Here is a 15,080-nt window from a genome sequence, read left to right as displayed (position 1 = left end):
AAGGAATAGTCTAATGATTTAGCATTGCACTTCCATTAAGTTGGGGACTATGCCAGAGACAAAGAATCTGCAAAATCAAACAAATCAGCAGAGGCTGAGATATCCTGACTTTCATAGCGTTGTCTAGTTGGAGTCAAACTTCAAAAGCAATGTGTCCTTACACACACCATAATTCAACTACATTGTACATAGCATATTTATTCAAGACCTTGCCTGCATGGTAAATTGTGGTTTAGGTGGTAGTAATGCACGATCGCCATTTAAACCAAGCCGAACCTCCTGTGTGACGTTCACAAAAGACATTATACAACAGTTGCTTTGACTCGGACATGTTAAATCAGTGAAATGCCTCCTTAAACTGTGTCTTTACATTTATTTCTTTTTGTCTCTCATGACACTTGATTTCTTTCTCACTGGTTGAAACAAACATACACATAACCAAATATCCCTGATATATTCGCCATGGCTTTTTTGCTTTGCCTTCAGTTTTTCTATTACTCTTTAGATGAGGGGACTTTTCTTTGCCTAGCCTTTTGTTTATTTTAATAAAGCTCTGAAACGAAATGATTCAAGAATTCATTTAAAAACACTGTTAAATTATATGAAGGCCACAACACACGCATTTAAACAAGATAGGTCACAAAATGAAAAATGAGGTGAACTGAAAAAAGAGTGAGACAGAGAAAAGGTGTATGTGTGTGTGTCTGAATATGTATGTATGCAGATATTTATATTGCAAAAATAATGCTTGGTTGAAGAGGAAAAAATCCCACGGCGATAAATATTATTGTACTGAGAATATCAAGAAGTTAATGAGCAGGAAATAAGCGAATAATGTGCTTACCAGAGGATGTTGAGCACAGTACAGGTTGTCAGACCTCCAAGGACTGCTCTCCGAAACCACAGGATCTGGACAGAGAGAAAATATTGAACATGATGACCAACGTTGTACTGAATTGAGTAAGAGCAGAACTTTGTAAAACGATACCGCAATGTGATTACACTATCACAATACAATATCATTGAAACTAAATAACCAACGATATTAAGCCTGAGCAGTACGTACAATTTAAACTTCATTTTGCTGCCTCTTCTATGTAGAGTGCATCCAGTCGTTCTACACTTATCCACCTCAACAATGCTGAAGAGAAGTCTTTAAAAGGCATATCAGTATCTGTGACACACTTGCTTTCAGCCACTGCACTCGGTGGATATAACCTTGTCTGTGTATGATTTGTGTAAAATATATGTTTACTGCAAAAGATCCATCTTCCAAGAGGCTTTTGAGATAATGACCTCAAAGCATACAAATCATGTCAGAGATGATGATACATTTTGTCATGTATACGACGAGTCAGGTGCAGGTGCTTATTTACATGAATCAGAGTATGTTATTCTGACAAATATGTTGAGAAACTGCAGCAGTGGAAAAGCAGGCTTGCAGTCAGTAAGACAGGAGGACACATGCACGGTACATGTTCGTTTCCATTCACCCGCTCGTATGCACATTTTGAAGTTGTGCGTAAAAGAACTTCAGTGGAAATTCCAGACAGGAAGTTTCACAGCAAAGAGTTGTTTTTACTCTTGGCGGAGAGGGAACTGATAGAAGAGTCTTTCAGCACTTTGTTGTGCAGTGTTTCACTTTCTTTTGAGATTTCAGTCTGTCAGACTTTAATCTGAGCCTGCTCTGTATAGATCTAAGTGTGCGGACATCTCTTCTTTCAGTTTGGACTCATTGATGTTGGGTGGAGCCGGCCATCCTGTGAACTCTTGGCTGCAGGGAAAAACATTGGTCTATCAATCCAACAAAAGAAAATGGAAGAAAAGTGCAACGGAGACAGCTTTCCATACTGCGTAGGAAACCCTGTTTGATGGCACCCAACTTAAGAAATAGTGCCAGCAAGTCCTACATTACAGTAGCAGATGGAGTCCAGTTGGACAAAAACTGGACCATGTGCCTGGGAAAGAGCTGTAACCTAACCAGCAGCACTTCCAACCTGACCCAACCAGCAGGGAGGGTTAGTCACCCGGCAGGAATAGTGAGACATGGTCAGTAGAAACCAGCAGTACTCACCAAATGTGGTATTAAAAAGCATATGGTACGAAAACTCAATATCAAGCTCTGAATTCATGGTAACATGTCCATACTGAATATTTTCAAATAATACACCTATGCAAATAATGTCTCCATGTAATTAAGTAGCACCTGTGTTACTGACAGAGTACAAAAAATTAACACGAAGAGCCACCCAGTACAACCACGGCTCTGTCACTGAACTGCTCAACTGAACCTGCTCTGTCTATGTCAATCTTGGCCAGCCTGACTGCTGTTAAAAGATGGCTGAGAGGGATGAACACAGCCTCCGCTCCCCACATATTACAGTCTTCGAATGTAGAAAAATTACAACACAGGTCCTCATAAGCAATTTCTGAATTCAGTATACTCAGTCTACAGATCAGCAGGCGATGCAGGATAAAACAGAGTAGATTTACCTGTGTTTTGTTGTGTGAGATCTGCGAAAAGAGCAGAGGCATCACGTTTACAATCCCTCCTGTTGACACAAAAACAGGACAGCAGGTTAATTTCACAAATTTTATATAAAAATTATATTTGTTTTTCCTTTACTGCATGCAGACAAAAGATTGTACATAGTCTGACACTATAAGACAGTCATACATTTAGGGCTGGTGAGACTTTAGTGAAAATATACACCAATCAACCACAACATTAAAACCACTGTACTGTAGGTGATGTATATAAAACTGATCAACTAGTTACAATGCAATGTTCTGCTGGGATAACTTTGGTCCTGGCATTCAAGTCGATGCCACTTGACACACACCACCCATCCAAACACTGTTGTGGAAGTACACCCCAGCATAGGAATGGCGCTTCCTGATGGCAGTGCCCCCATGCTCCAAGCCAAAGGACATGTTGGTTGGGTTCAGGAGTACGTCAAACGCTCTTTCCATCACTCACTACAATATGAGTCAGGGTCAGCAAATCTGCCTTGACACAGCTAGGTGTTTTCCCTTACTTGGGACAGTTTACCAAAACTACCTTGAGGTCAGCCACACCTTGGATGAGTTGGCTTCCCACGAGTGTTCAAGACAAACAGCTGCTGATCTAATGATATGACCACACAGTCAGTTTTTCGATCTTGAATGAATTAGCTACTCTGCCTTTGTATTTTCTAATGAAGCCAGTATGTTTTGGCACCTCTGCTGTGAACTTGCAGTGAAGTTTGTTTTGCAAATCTGCTTCCTGCTATCATCCATCATGATAATTCTGTATTCTTGGTGCAGTAATAGAAAGAATGGCAAAAAAAGGGAGCATGGCCTGGAAAAATGCAAGAAATTTAGAGGGCCAGAAAGGTGAAAAGGTGTACAAACAAAGAAGAGACAGTGAGTGATGTTTAACAAAGCTGATTCTCACCCAGAGCCACTGTGCCCATTAGGAAAGGTTTCCCCATCTGCCTGAAGTCACTGCTGCTTTGAAGGCCGACCTCTGACCCCACGGCAAATGTCACAGCCACCTGGGACACATACACACACACACACACACACACACACACACACACACACACACACACACACACGCAGGTCTTTTGTATCAACACAGGCAATAGGCATTCTGTCAGAGTCGAGAACAGGATGAAAGCAGATAAACATCAAAGTATTTGTCATGTATGCAGCACAGGACAGTCACATCAAATAAACATTTCGTTTTTGTTCTAAAACAATCAGAGAATAACAATGTAAGATGATCAATCAATGAGCACTGTGACTGATGTAGGTACAAAAGTAGCTTTGATTCTTTTGGTCTTGTCAATAGAATTTGGCAAAGGGGAGAGCAGCTGAAATACAATTTGTTTGCTAATTTCTTACACCTGATTAATTTGATACTTTCTCTCATTTGATATGTTCATCTGTGATGTCTAATTTGATACTTTTGAGTTTTAAGTTCTTTGTTCTATTAAAAAAAGTGAAGATCTGTATTGAAAACGCCTATACGCACACTGGGAGCTCCACCGTAGTGAAGCTAGAAACCTGTGCAACATTTAGGGCGATAAGTGAGTGCAGTCTGTGTGTAGCCAAAAAGAGAGTGCCCAGAAAACTGAGTGAAGAGTAACCTTTGTGTTTTAGTGCAACAGGAACACACTGTGGTCTGAATCTCTAGAGACTGAGACAGAGGTAAACAATTTCACAGCCACAGGTAAGAAATGGGGATGATGGGAGGATAAGATGAAAGAGGAGTGGAGTGAATAAAGTAAATAACACGACACAAGAGATGTGTTGTGAAGAAGAGAAAGGATAATATAGAAAGCATGGAAAGAAAAGAACAAGAAGACACAATTGATACAATTGATAAAGAAGAGTGAGTAAAGTGGAGTGTTGATTGAGGAAGAAGACAGGATGACTGGTTCCAATAACTTCTAAGTAAAAAGGTGCCAATAAATGCTTTTTAGATGGACCGAAACATCAGAGGACTCTTTAAAAATCTTTAAGAAATTGTCTCATCACCTCTCGATGGGCAGGTTTCATTAGGGCCTGGACAAAGAATGGACTGCATTTTACTTAACTACTCACCACACACACAAACACACACACACACACACACACACGCACCATAAACCTGACTGCATTATCCTCTTCCAAATGATTTGACCGCCCTGCACCAGGCTGCAATATCCCCCTGCTGTCATGGGAGCGAGCAGCATTAAAGGTTCAATGACAACTTTATTAGAGGTGAGGGTCTGGAGTCTTAACCAATTATAAAGCCTGAATAAATGTCACGCTAATTATTTCCAGAAAGCCGTGAAATTGTAGTCGATTCTCCGTGAATAATCTACCTTCCAACACAATTCCACAGCTCGGTGCATGAGATTCATTTAAAAAGTGTGTGTATGTGTGTTTGTGTAAAACTGTGTTCATTCACATTTTCTATGTGTGGTTGAAGTAATGGCCAAAGCCTCATTCAGGCCTATTTCACAATGGCTGGATAGGGCTCTTATCAAGGTGTATCAACTTCAATTGGGCTTCGTTATTTTTATTTTTTTTATTTGGCTGCAGGTTTTTGTGTGAAGCAATCAGTTAGATGTCAGGCTAAAAGGAGCTGCTGGAGCGGCACATTGATTTGGATGAAATCATAGAGAGGAGATGAGAGAAAGGGAGAGGACAGGAGAAAGAGGAGAGACGAAAAAAATCATTTTTCACAAGAAGTGAGAGGTCCCATCTGGGAGAAGCAGGTGAGACTCTTTTCTTTACTCAGCATGTTTACTTTCTGCTGGTCCCTGCTGACCGAGATGGAAATGCCATGATATGAGTGTGAGCAGCCTGGAGTATAATCCTTAAGTAAACTGCCATGATATTACAGATATATAGGTTTTCCTCCTTGTATGGCCGTAACAAGATTTAAGGTTCATTTAATTATAATTTTACAACACAGAGTTGTACAACAAAATGCAAGTTGTAGTCCCTTTATGCTACAAGAGAAAAACTACTTTTCATGGTGGAGTGTTGAGGATGTTGCACAACCTGAGAAAGAATCTGCTCCGTTGTCTGGTGAGGCAGCAGATACTTGTGTATATTTTGCCAGATGGCAGCAGGGTGAACAGACTGTGGCTGGGATGGGTGTCGTCTTTAGTACCCTTTGGGCTCTGTGCAGACATCTCACTTCATAGATATCACTGATGCTCCGTAGATGGGTACCAGTGATGTTCTGATGATGGCCATTTTTGCCATCTTCTCTCTTCTATTGTACAGAATACGGTGGCTTGATTGTAGGAAAACTCGAGTAGGAAAATCAACATGAAATATTGAAGTGTATGAGGGGGAGGCTTGACCTGATGGGGACAAAGCGAACCTTAAACAGATAGATAAAGAAAATCCATGCAAAATTTGATGGATACAAAATGTGAATTTGTGAGCTTTAACGTTACACAGAGCAGGGTTAACTGCTTCCCCCTGCTTCCACTCTTTTTGCAAAGCTAAACTAACCATCTCTTGGCTCCAGTGCCCTACTTAATGGACAGACATGAGATTTACCTCATTCATTTGGACAACACAAAGGGTTTCAGTCAGGCCAAAAGATGGGGACACCAATTGAGCCTTAGAGATGCAAGTTTGATTTAAATCAATTTTCCTGTATTAGATCCGCTCTAGTTCTTTGTACAGTACAGTAAGGCTCTGTCCAAAATCCCTTCCTACTTACTACAAAGTGAACTATATTTACCGTCTGCCATTTTATTTGAGGGCTCAGTCTTGGACTGTGTCAATGTTTCGGCTATATAGTGCCCTCAAAAACTAGATAGAACACAAAAGTGGTCCCGATGACATGTACACTACTTTCTGCTAACAATCCCATGATGCAATGCTAGATACACATCTGTTAGAAATATTGATCCCCTGCTCACATTGGAGGAAACTATTGAGTGCCTGTTACATAGGGAGTGGCGCGTGAGTGAAGGAAGAGACACAGTCTATGATTGATTGACATCTCCCTGACTCTTGGTGGCCTTATAGCACCCTTGGGTGGAACAATTATCCATAAGCGAGACGACCTAAGAACAAATGTGTGCTTCTGTCTTTGAGCAACCCCGAATGACACGTGAGGATAAATGACAAAATGACATTTCCACTGTGACCATCACTGTTATAGACATGTAAAGGGTTTAGCGATGTGAATGGGTTCCACTATTAGTGTCCTAAAAGAAAACAAAGTGCTGATGTGTTCGTTGGCCTTTGTCTCACCAGAATCGATCCCAATCAACAAAGCTAACCCTGGGGGCTGCTTACATGTCCCCCATTCTGCCTCCTCACAGACCTCCAACACACTCTCATTCAAATCCTGCTAAAAAACATCAGTCAGCTTCACAAGTTGTTTACCTCCACATTCACTTTTCATAAAGTTGGCTTAAAAAGGGCTGGATGCAGTAATCTAAGTTTGGCTTTCTGAAAGTGGTTTTTGCAGTGGAGAAACATCTCCCCGAGGCCAGTGTTTGGAGACTGGAATAAATTATGGACTGCTTTATTTAGGATTATACTCCTGTGAAGAGAGGCACTCAAAGAGACGCCAGCATTGATTTTGTTTTGAGAATGTTTGGAAATCCTGGTAAATGCTGTAAAGGCCATTTTAATACATTTTCTGACTTTCAATGCAGAAAAATGGAATAAATAAAACAAGGTAAGTCACTCCAGGTCTCTGTTTTGTTTCAACAAGTAAAATACAAGAAAAGTCCCAATTTTCCATTATCATATTTCTTTTCTGAATAAATATGATACCACAAAATTATACAGTATACATTCAGATATTCTGTTCAGCAGGAATGAGTCATAAAACCCAGAAATAAGGTAGCATTTTTGGACTTCTGGTTCCTTTATCTCGAAGTCAATGGGATTTATCAAAATGGGTTTTCGGATAATGAAATAACGTCTGTGGTTAACACAAGCTTTCACGTTGCTATGGTATAAAATATGTTAGGTAATAACCTATGTTTGAATTAAAAACATGTCTTAAAAAAATTGGAAAATCCCATTTATGTCAACTGAACCAGTCGATGCTAATTTATGTGTTAGCTGACAAAAAAGTCATCCCTGCAGCACTCTTGATCTAGCAAGTGTCCTTGCTTAACTCCACTTTCAATCAGATTTTTTCCCTTTTCTTTGAGACTTTAAAGCTCTTAGATTATTTTGTACATGGTATTACGAGATCGATTTAATAGAAAAATGTATTTCTTCCCTCAAAACAAGTGCTACAGCTGTCAGAATGCTAATATTACTGTCTGTTAAAGTCTGTCAGGAACAGAAACCCAACTTGTTAGTATAGAAACCATGTTATTTTATGCTTACAAAATATAAATCATTGCAGTAACAGATTGTTATGCACATGTTATTCAGCATGGTAAGTACTTTTGAATGTCAGCCTCACGCAGCAAAAACAATATAGGCTTATGTTGTTTTAAAAAATCAAAGGAATATTGCAGTATTTTATTTTCCAGTGATAATTAAGGGAAGCCGATTGGGATTGTCCAGTCTTACAAATATCTCGGTGTCGACGTGGACAATAAATCAAACTGGAAACTCAACACAAATCACCACAGCAAGATGCTGATGTTTGAAATGTCCGATCATAATGTAACTGATGACATATGAGGGTTCTGAAGGGTTGCCCCATTTCCAATGGGGAGGTTTTAGCCACTACCCCTTGTAACTCTGTTCCAAGGGGCAAGGGGTTCACTTGAAAACGAGGAGTAGGGGTAAAACAAGTAATTTATTTTCTGTTTTTTTCAGATGTTAATCATGTCTCAAATGACTTCTAAGGTGTTATTCATTTACAGTATATGCTGTGTATTGTGAGTACAATGTCAATTTTGTTTGGTGTCCGCATGAGTTGATTTGGTGGCAAATGAATTGCCCAACTGGGGTTTAATAAAAATGTCTAATCTAAATCAAAATGGGCTAGCAAAAGCCAAAAGCGGGTAACTCTGCTGGCCCTCTCTGACTGGCTGCTCTTTGGTGCCAGGTAATATACAAGAGAGTTGGGTTTGAGTAGACTCTGACAATTGACGTCAGCTTGTTGGAGAAGCAGCTACCTCAGCAAACCTGATCCCACTATCACACTCTGATGACACAACTTTAACACAACGGTGTAGGAATGGTTAAGGTAATGCAAACATTAGCTCTGAGCCCTGACATCTGGAAGAGAAGGGGCAGCTATTCTGTCTGCACACAAAACATTGAGTGTGGAGAGAAATGAGAAACACAAAGTCAAAACTTCTGAAGAAAATGGGAGAACATCCGACCAACTTTGAGCCAGTCGCAGCAGGGATCGCCCTGCTCTGTTCGACAAAGGGTACATTTTGCTTTTACATGATGAATCATTTCACTTCCAAGTCATAAATACAAAGTACATGAATGGATGCTCTTCCAGGATAAATGATAAAAATGGGATTAAAATGATCCTAAAAAACATTTCAAGCCGGTTTCATTGGATTTGCTTTTTCTTTACAGTAGTCACTGACTGAAGGTCATACTTTATGCCTCCTTTTATTTGCCATGACATCACTTATTAAAGCCCCCTGTCTCTCTGTGCCCCCTCTGTCTTGGCAGCTCAGGGCCTGGAAATTGCTGTTTTCTTTCCATGTATACCAAAATAGAAACATTAATATTTCAGCCATAAAGAGAAAAATCACATTTGCGGGGCCATAAATGGCTGCTGCTCCACGATAGTGTGTTTTATTCTGGTGCAGTTGGCCTTGCCTGCCCGGCTCTCTCTCATATTGATGCAGAGTACAGGGAATGGCTCTCAGTGCCCTGCTCCAGAAGTGAACCTCTAAATCTTAACGCCTCCCCCTGTGTGGGACTTAGTGCTAGGACACATTTCTCTCATACTGTGTGTGTGTGTATGCGTGTGCATGCAGATACGTGAGTGAGTTTCTGTGTGAATGACTCCACCTACAGGACATGGATGAAACAACAACAACCTTCCAAAACAACAGCAATTACTTTTTGAGGTGTTAGAATGATTTTGTCTACCCCCTTTAAAAACATGGCCTCAGAAATGGCTACTTGAAACCTCTGTGACACAACTAGGTTGAGGTTACATAACTGAGTGTCTGTTTGTGCATGAAATAGTTTATAGTGTCTTAAGGGTGTGCGTGTGTGTGTGCAATACAATCTAAAATCAATCTGTCCAATTTCTCCATTGTTCTTCAAGGACAGGATCGTTTAAGGAGTCATAAAGGTTCCGCTGGCTGAGTCATTGATCTGATGTTGATGTACAGATAGTTGTTCTCCAACAGCAAACATACAATGCCTATAAAAATATTCACATTTATTGCTTTTATAAATGGAATCATGGTCAATATACCAAAAATATACAAAACAAAAAATGTACAAAAAAGAAATCTGTGTCAAAGTGAAAACAGATTTCTACAAACTAATGTCAATTAATTAAAAATATATAATGTAAAATAAGTGATTGCATAAGTATTCATCCCCTTCAAAGTGACTGACCTACTTCCACAGAGGTCTGGCCAATTGATGCTAGTAGTCTCACAGTTAGTGAAGTGGAGATCACCTGAGTGGAGTGAATGTGCCAAGTGATTGTAGTATAAAGACACCTGTGTCTGAAGATCCAGTCACTGGTTAATCATTATTCCTGGCTATAATTACACCAGGAAGACACATTTTGTGAAAAGGTTATTGAAAAGTATAAGTCAGGGGATGGATACAAAAACATTTCCAAGTCACTGAACATCCCCCGGAGTTCAGTCAAATCCATCATTAAGAAATGGAAGCAATATGGCACATATGTAAATCTGCCTAGAGCAACCATCCTCACAAAGTGAGTGACCGTGCAAGAAGGAGATGAGTGAAGGAGGCCACCAAGACACCTATGACTACTCTGAAGGAGTTAAAACCTTCAGCAGCTGAGATTGGAGAGACTCTGCATACAACAAATGTTGCCCGGGTTCAAAGCTTTATGGGAGAGTGGCACTGTTAAAGAAAGCTCATTAAATCTTGACTAGAGTTCACCCAAAGGCATGTGGGAGACTCCAAGGTCAACTGAAAGAAGGTTCTTCACTTTAACATTAAGTTGTTTTTTTTTGTATATATTTGGTATATTGAACATGAGTCCATTTATAAAAGCAATAAAATGAGAAAACAATTAAGGGGGTGAAAACTTTTTATAGGCACTGTATATTCAATCATCCACAGGCACTGGCCTCAGTACACAGTGTACGTACACGTACTTAAGTCTACAAAGTAATTAAAAATGTAATTAATGAACCACAATCAAAATAAAATCCAAGCCAAGAATTTGTTCAACCAGATCTGTCTTGAAGAGAAAATGAAGACACATTTTGTCAGTGTGTGTCTGACACTGTGTCAGCCTTTGTTCTCCAGAGCCAAGAGAGCTTTATAAACATATAATGCTATACGTCAATAAATAAAGTTTAAACATCCTAAATGAAAAAGCATCCTGAAGCACCCTGATGATCATGCACCACCTGCACACTGTGCTGAGAGTTCACAATGTTTAAGGCTTTGTTCCAATATTATCCAGTTACAAATGCCCATGTTTAAATGCACTCCCTAGTGTGCTGATGCTACACTTACAAACATTTACTGGGAAATGAACACACACACACACACACACACACACACACACACACACACACACACACACACACACACACACACACACACACACACACACACACACACACACACACACACACACACACACACACACGAGCCAGGTTGTGAATTACAGCATACATTATTTGCATTTTTAAAATAGGAGAGCCAGCACTTGTGTTTTAACTAAAGTGCTTATATGCATATTATAGAGCATGAAAGTTTGATATCAGCAAGCTCTAAATTATGAAGAAAACAAAACAAAACAAAACAGGGTGCTACTGAAGGGTACTGACAATTTAGACAAGATAAAACAAAAAATAATTACTTCAGATCAAAGGTATGAAATAGAATAAATAAGTACATAATGAAGTGATTAAATAAGCTATTGGCAATATGTTGCGAATCCATCAAATATCTACTTACCATATCTAAAACCTTATCTTATACTTTTCTAGTGAATTCTGAATAGAGATTTGCAGGTAGGTTTTTTTTGTCCCTCTTTTATTTATTTGGACATCTATTAAATCTAATTGCTTCTAGTATTCATTTTGTGTTTTACTAGTAGTTATTTTAGTTAACTATGTGGCTCTATAGATAATGACTGTGGGACAAGCTAACTTAAAGTAACAATTTGTAACTATCTCACCTTAAAATAACAGCTTCAAAATGATTTTGAAGGTACACTGACTTGTAACATGGTGAATAGTGTCTCTGGCAGTCCCACTCTATGCCCTAAAGTGCTTGCATTTGCACTACGTAAGTTGGGTGGAAACTCTTTTATGGCAGATTGTCACGAACAAAATACTATGTCGGTGACCAGGATGAATTTAAGGAAGCAAATGTTTTCTGGTTTTGGAGTTTTCTGATAGACAGATAGCCACCCCTTACCTCCCCACTCCCTTTGGGTTGCCATCCCAAGATTTTCAGTGGCCCTATCTGGTCACCCGTGTGAAAAAAAATTCTGGACGCACCACTGCTTTACTGTTGTCGTGTGAGTAGAAACCCATGGCTGACTCCCCTGCCGCTAGTGGGATATAATTAAATAACACTGGCATCGATCTCCCGTGGTAATAATCCAGCATCAGCTAATCTGCCAATATGTCATTGATCAAGCTGAACTATCACGGTATATAAAGTGCAGAGGAACGAAGTTAGAGGGCATACAGGAAAAATGAAAGCTCTGTCCCTGGGGAGATTTTATGTAATGAAAGAACTGTGACAGACTGTCTTCATCAACAAAAATAGCAAAGTCAAACAGAGGCGAGCCCAGTGGAAAAACAGTGGAGAGCTGTATAAGCGTTCCTTCCAGTGACTGAGACAATTCTTTTGGAAGTTAAGAAGTTATATTTTTGGAAGCTGGAGAAAGTTACAGTAATATGAACCGGTAGAGATCTCAGACTGAGACACCAAGCAATAACAAATGGTACATAACACAGTTAGGTGCTTAAAAGTTCCTTTCACTGACTGGCTGCAATTTTGAAAAGTTATCATATATTTGATCATAAAGAGGCACCGGGGATCTCTCAGAAAGAGTTGAAGTCATTACATCTTATCTACAGCACATTTAATACAATAAAGTTTCTGCTTTCTTAACTGACCTAAAAGTCCCTGCAGGTTACTCAACCTTTACATGAAAATGTTTTAAATAATTACTTGCATCACATAATTATAGGAAGTGCTTGGCCTGTTAGTCCCATATAGTCTCTGATTCCAACCCACCTGCAATCGTGAGCACCCAGAGGCAAATATAATGAGAGGTGGCCGCATTGTCCAATTAAGATAACAGTCCTAAATCCATACATGCAACATTTATCACAGAAGGAAAAGGATATCCTCCATTGTTCCAGTGTGTGTTTTTATCACATTGAAGACGTCGCCTGGGTAGAACGAGCTGGAAGCAGGACATGATGCAAAAACTACACTGCAGAAATCGCAGTGCTGCGTTTACACAACACTGAAGATAGCAGATTAGGCTGCCAACTCATCCACCAGCCGCATGTTAGAAACCACATCAACACTTGTTTGCAGTAAATTCTCTTATTCTCTTATCTGGGAGGGTAAAGTCATTCAGTGTCCAGTCCAACTGATTCAGACATGTGTGTTCACATATACAGCTCCTCTGGGTAATGTCTAGATACGTTCAGGGTTGCAGTGCATGTGTGAAAGGGACGTAATAAGAGGGTGTCAACCGAAGTGTTGGCCAACACCAATCACAGCAGATACAGCAGCCAGCTGTGCAATGCTTTGAGGCAGTGCAACCTTGTGGAATGTGATGGTGTTAAATGTACTCTGGCCCGAGCCTAAAGACTTCCTCCAAGACCTCCGACTGAGCTGCTGACACTCCCTGATGTTGGCAAGAACTGACCTGGAAAGCCCCAAAACTGCCACAGCGGGAGCTCAGTAAGCAGCACAGCTTCTGCATGAGGTGACCAGTGTACAATGCCACTTCCATCCATTTTTCCAGCATGACCTCACACGCAAACATGGCAGTTGTGGCGACGCAATATCCATCAAAAATGGCTGAGGGATATACAATTTAAGGGAGTGAATGAAGACAAAGCTTAAAAGCCTTTAAAGTTTGAAGCGTGAAGGTGAGAAACGACTTTTGAAACACTTCCATTTAGTTTAGGGTTAAACACTGCAATACATCCTATACTATAATTTTTTATTTCTTCTAACTATATATATTGCAATTTACTCAAATATTTAAACTCTTTATGGAAAGCAATGGAAAGTGTACTGCTAATCTTCTTAGACTAAGATACCAAGCAGTGACATAACTCACATTTAGGTATTTTAATATTGTCACCAGAGGCCACGTTTTCAAATTTAAATCATTTGTTTCTCACTCCCCGCTAGGAAAAGTAAATTGCCTCTAGATCTTCCTCAGTGTAACTTTGTGCAGCTTCTCTAAACCTCAATTCATGACATGATGTCGTCATTTACTGTATAAAATATGTACGAAGCTTCCTGGTCTGAGAAGTGAAGATAATGCCTTAAACCTGCATTCTTTCTAATGGCCAGCAGGGGGGCGACTCCACTGGTTTCACAATTGGTGTCTGATTGCTTGTAATCAAATGAGAAATAGACCCTACTTCTCACTCGATTTATTACCTCAGTAAACAGTCTCCTAATCAGATTTTGGTCTCAATCACTACTTTCAAGTCTTCTTCAATACAGCATGATGTATCAGTGTTTCCGCTTGTGTATTGCAAAGCCGACAGCCTGCTGGGCCTAAATTGATTCCCCGCTGGGCCTAAGCATCAGAGAATTTTATAAAGTTTTTAAGATGTTTTCAAACTTTCATGGGCTTACGAGTACCAATTTTCTTAAAGGGATAAATTATGTTAGCAAGTGTGCCGTCGAGAGAGAGAATTAAAGAGAGTGACGGTGAGTAGTTTATTAGAATGAAGCAGTGCAGTGTGTGCACCGTTTAGGCTGTTTGGATGTTTATAAATGCTACAACTCAAGACCCAAACCAGGTTCCTGTGTCTTGCTTGTTGGCTTATAAATTGAAAGGGGTTAGTTCAACCTCACATCAAACTGGGTAAATGGACATTTCTATAGCGCCTTTCCAGTCTACTGACCCCGCAAAGCACTTTACAACACTTTTCACATTCACCCATTCAAACACTGATGGCAGAGGCTGCCATGCAAGCTGCCAACCTGTTCATCAGGAGCAATTTGGTCAAGGATACTTTGACATGCAGCCGGGGGAGCTGGGAGATCGAACCAGCGGCCTTCCGATTACTGGATGACCCGCTCTACCTCCTGAGCCACAGCCCCGCCACAACTGACTATGCAGTAGAAAGACAGATATTTCTTAAATTGGTGCTACATGACCAGAGAAAACAGAAAAAGGGCTATGATATTCCATATTGCTCAAAAGGTAGGAAACCTACAACAACCAGAATGCACTGTGCTGCAGTGGA

At 40.0% G+C, this 15,080-nt stretch overlaps 1 protein-coding gene across 1 annotated transcript in view; it reads right to left on the bottom strand.

The window, feature by feature from the left end:
• LOC311259031 (uncharacterized protein) overlaps positions 1-15,080 on the bottom strand; it is an 81,083-nt gene that overhangs the window by 32,212 nt on the left and 33,791 nt on the right. Inside the window, exons 9-11 of the mRNA XM_084355825.1 lie at positions 3,437-3,536; positions 2,494-2,552; positions 845-909 (exon numbers count right to left, since the gene is read on the bottom strand). Coding sequence (XP_084211951.1) covers positions 845-909; positions 2,494-2,552; positions 3,437-3,536 — 224 coding nt within the window. The remainder of the gene's footprint in view (positions 1-844; positions 910-2,493; positions 2,553-3,436; positions 3,537-15,080) is intronic.

This window comes from Pagrus pagrus (assembly GCF_965226575.1).
Source record: "Pagrus pagrus genome assembly, chromosome: 6".
NCBI lineage: Eukaryota > Metazoa > Chordata > Actinopteri > Spariformes > Sparidae > Pagrus > Pagrus pagrus.
The sequence above is the reverse complement of the archived record's forward strand: the minus strand, read 5'-3'. Positions and strand labels throughout refer to the sequence as shown.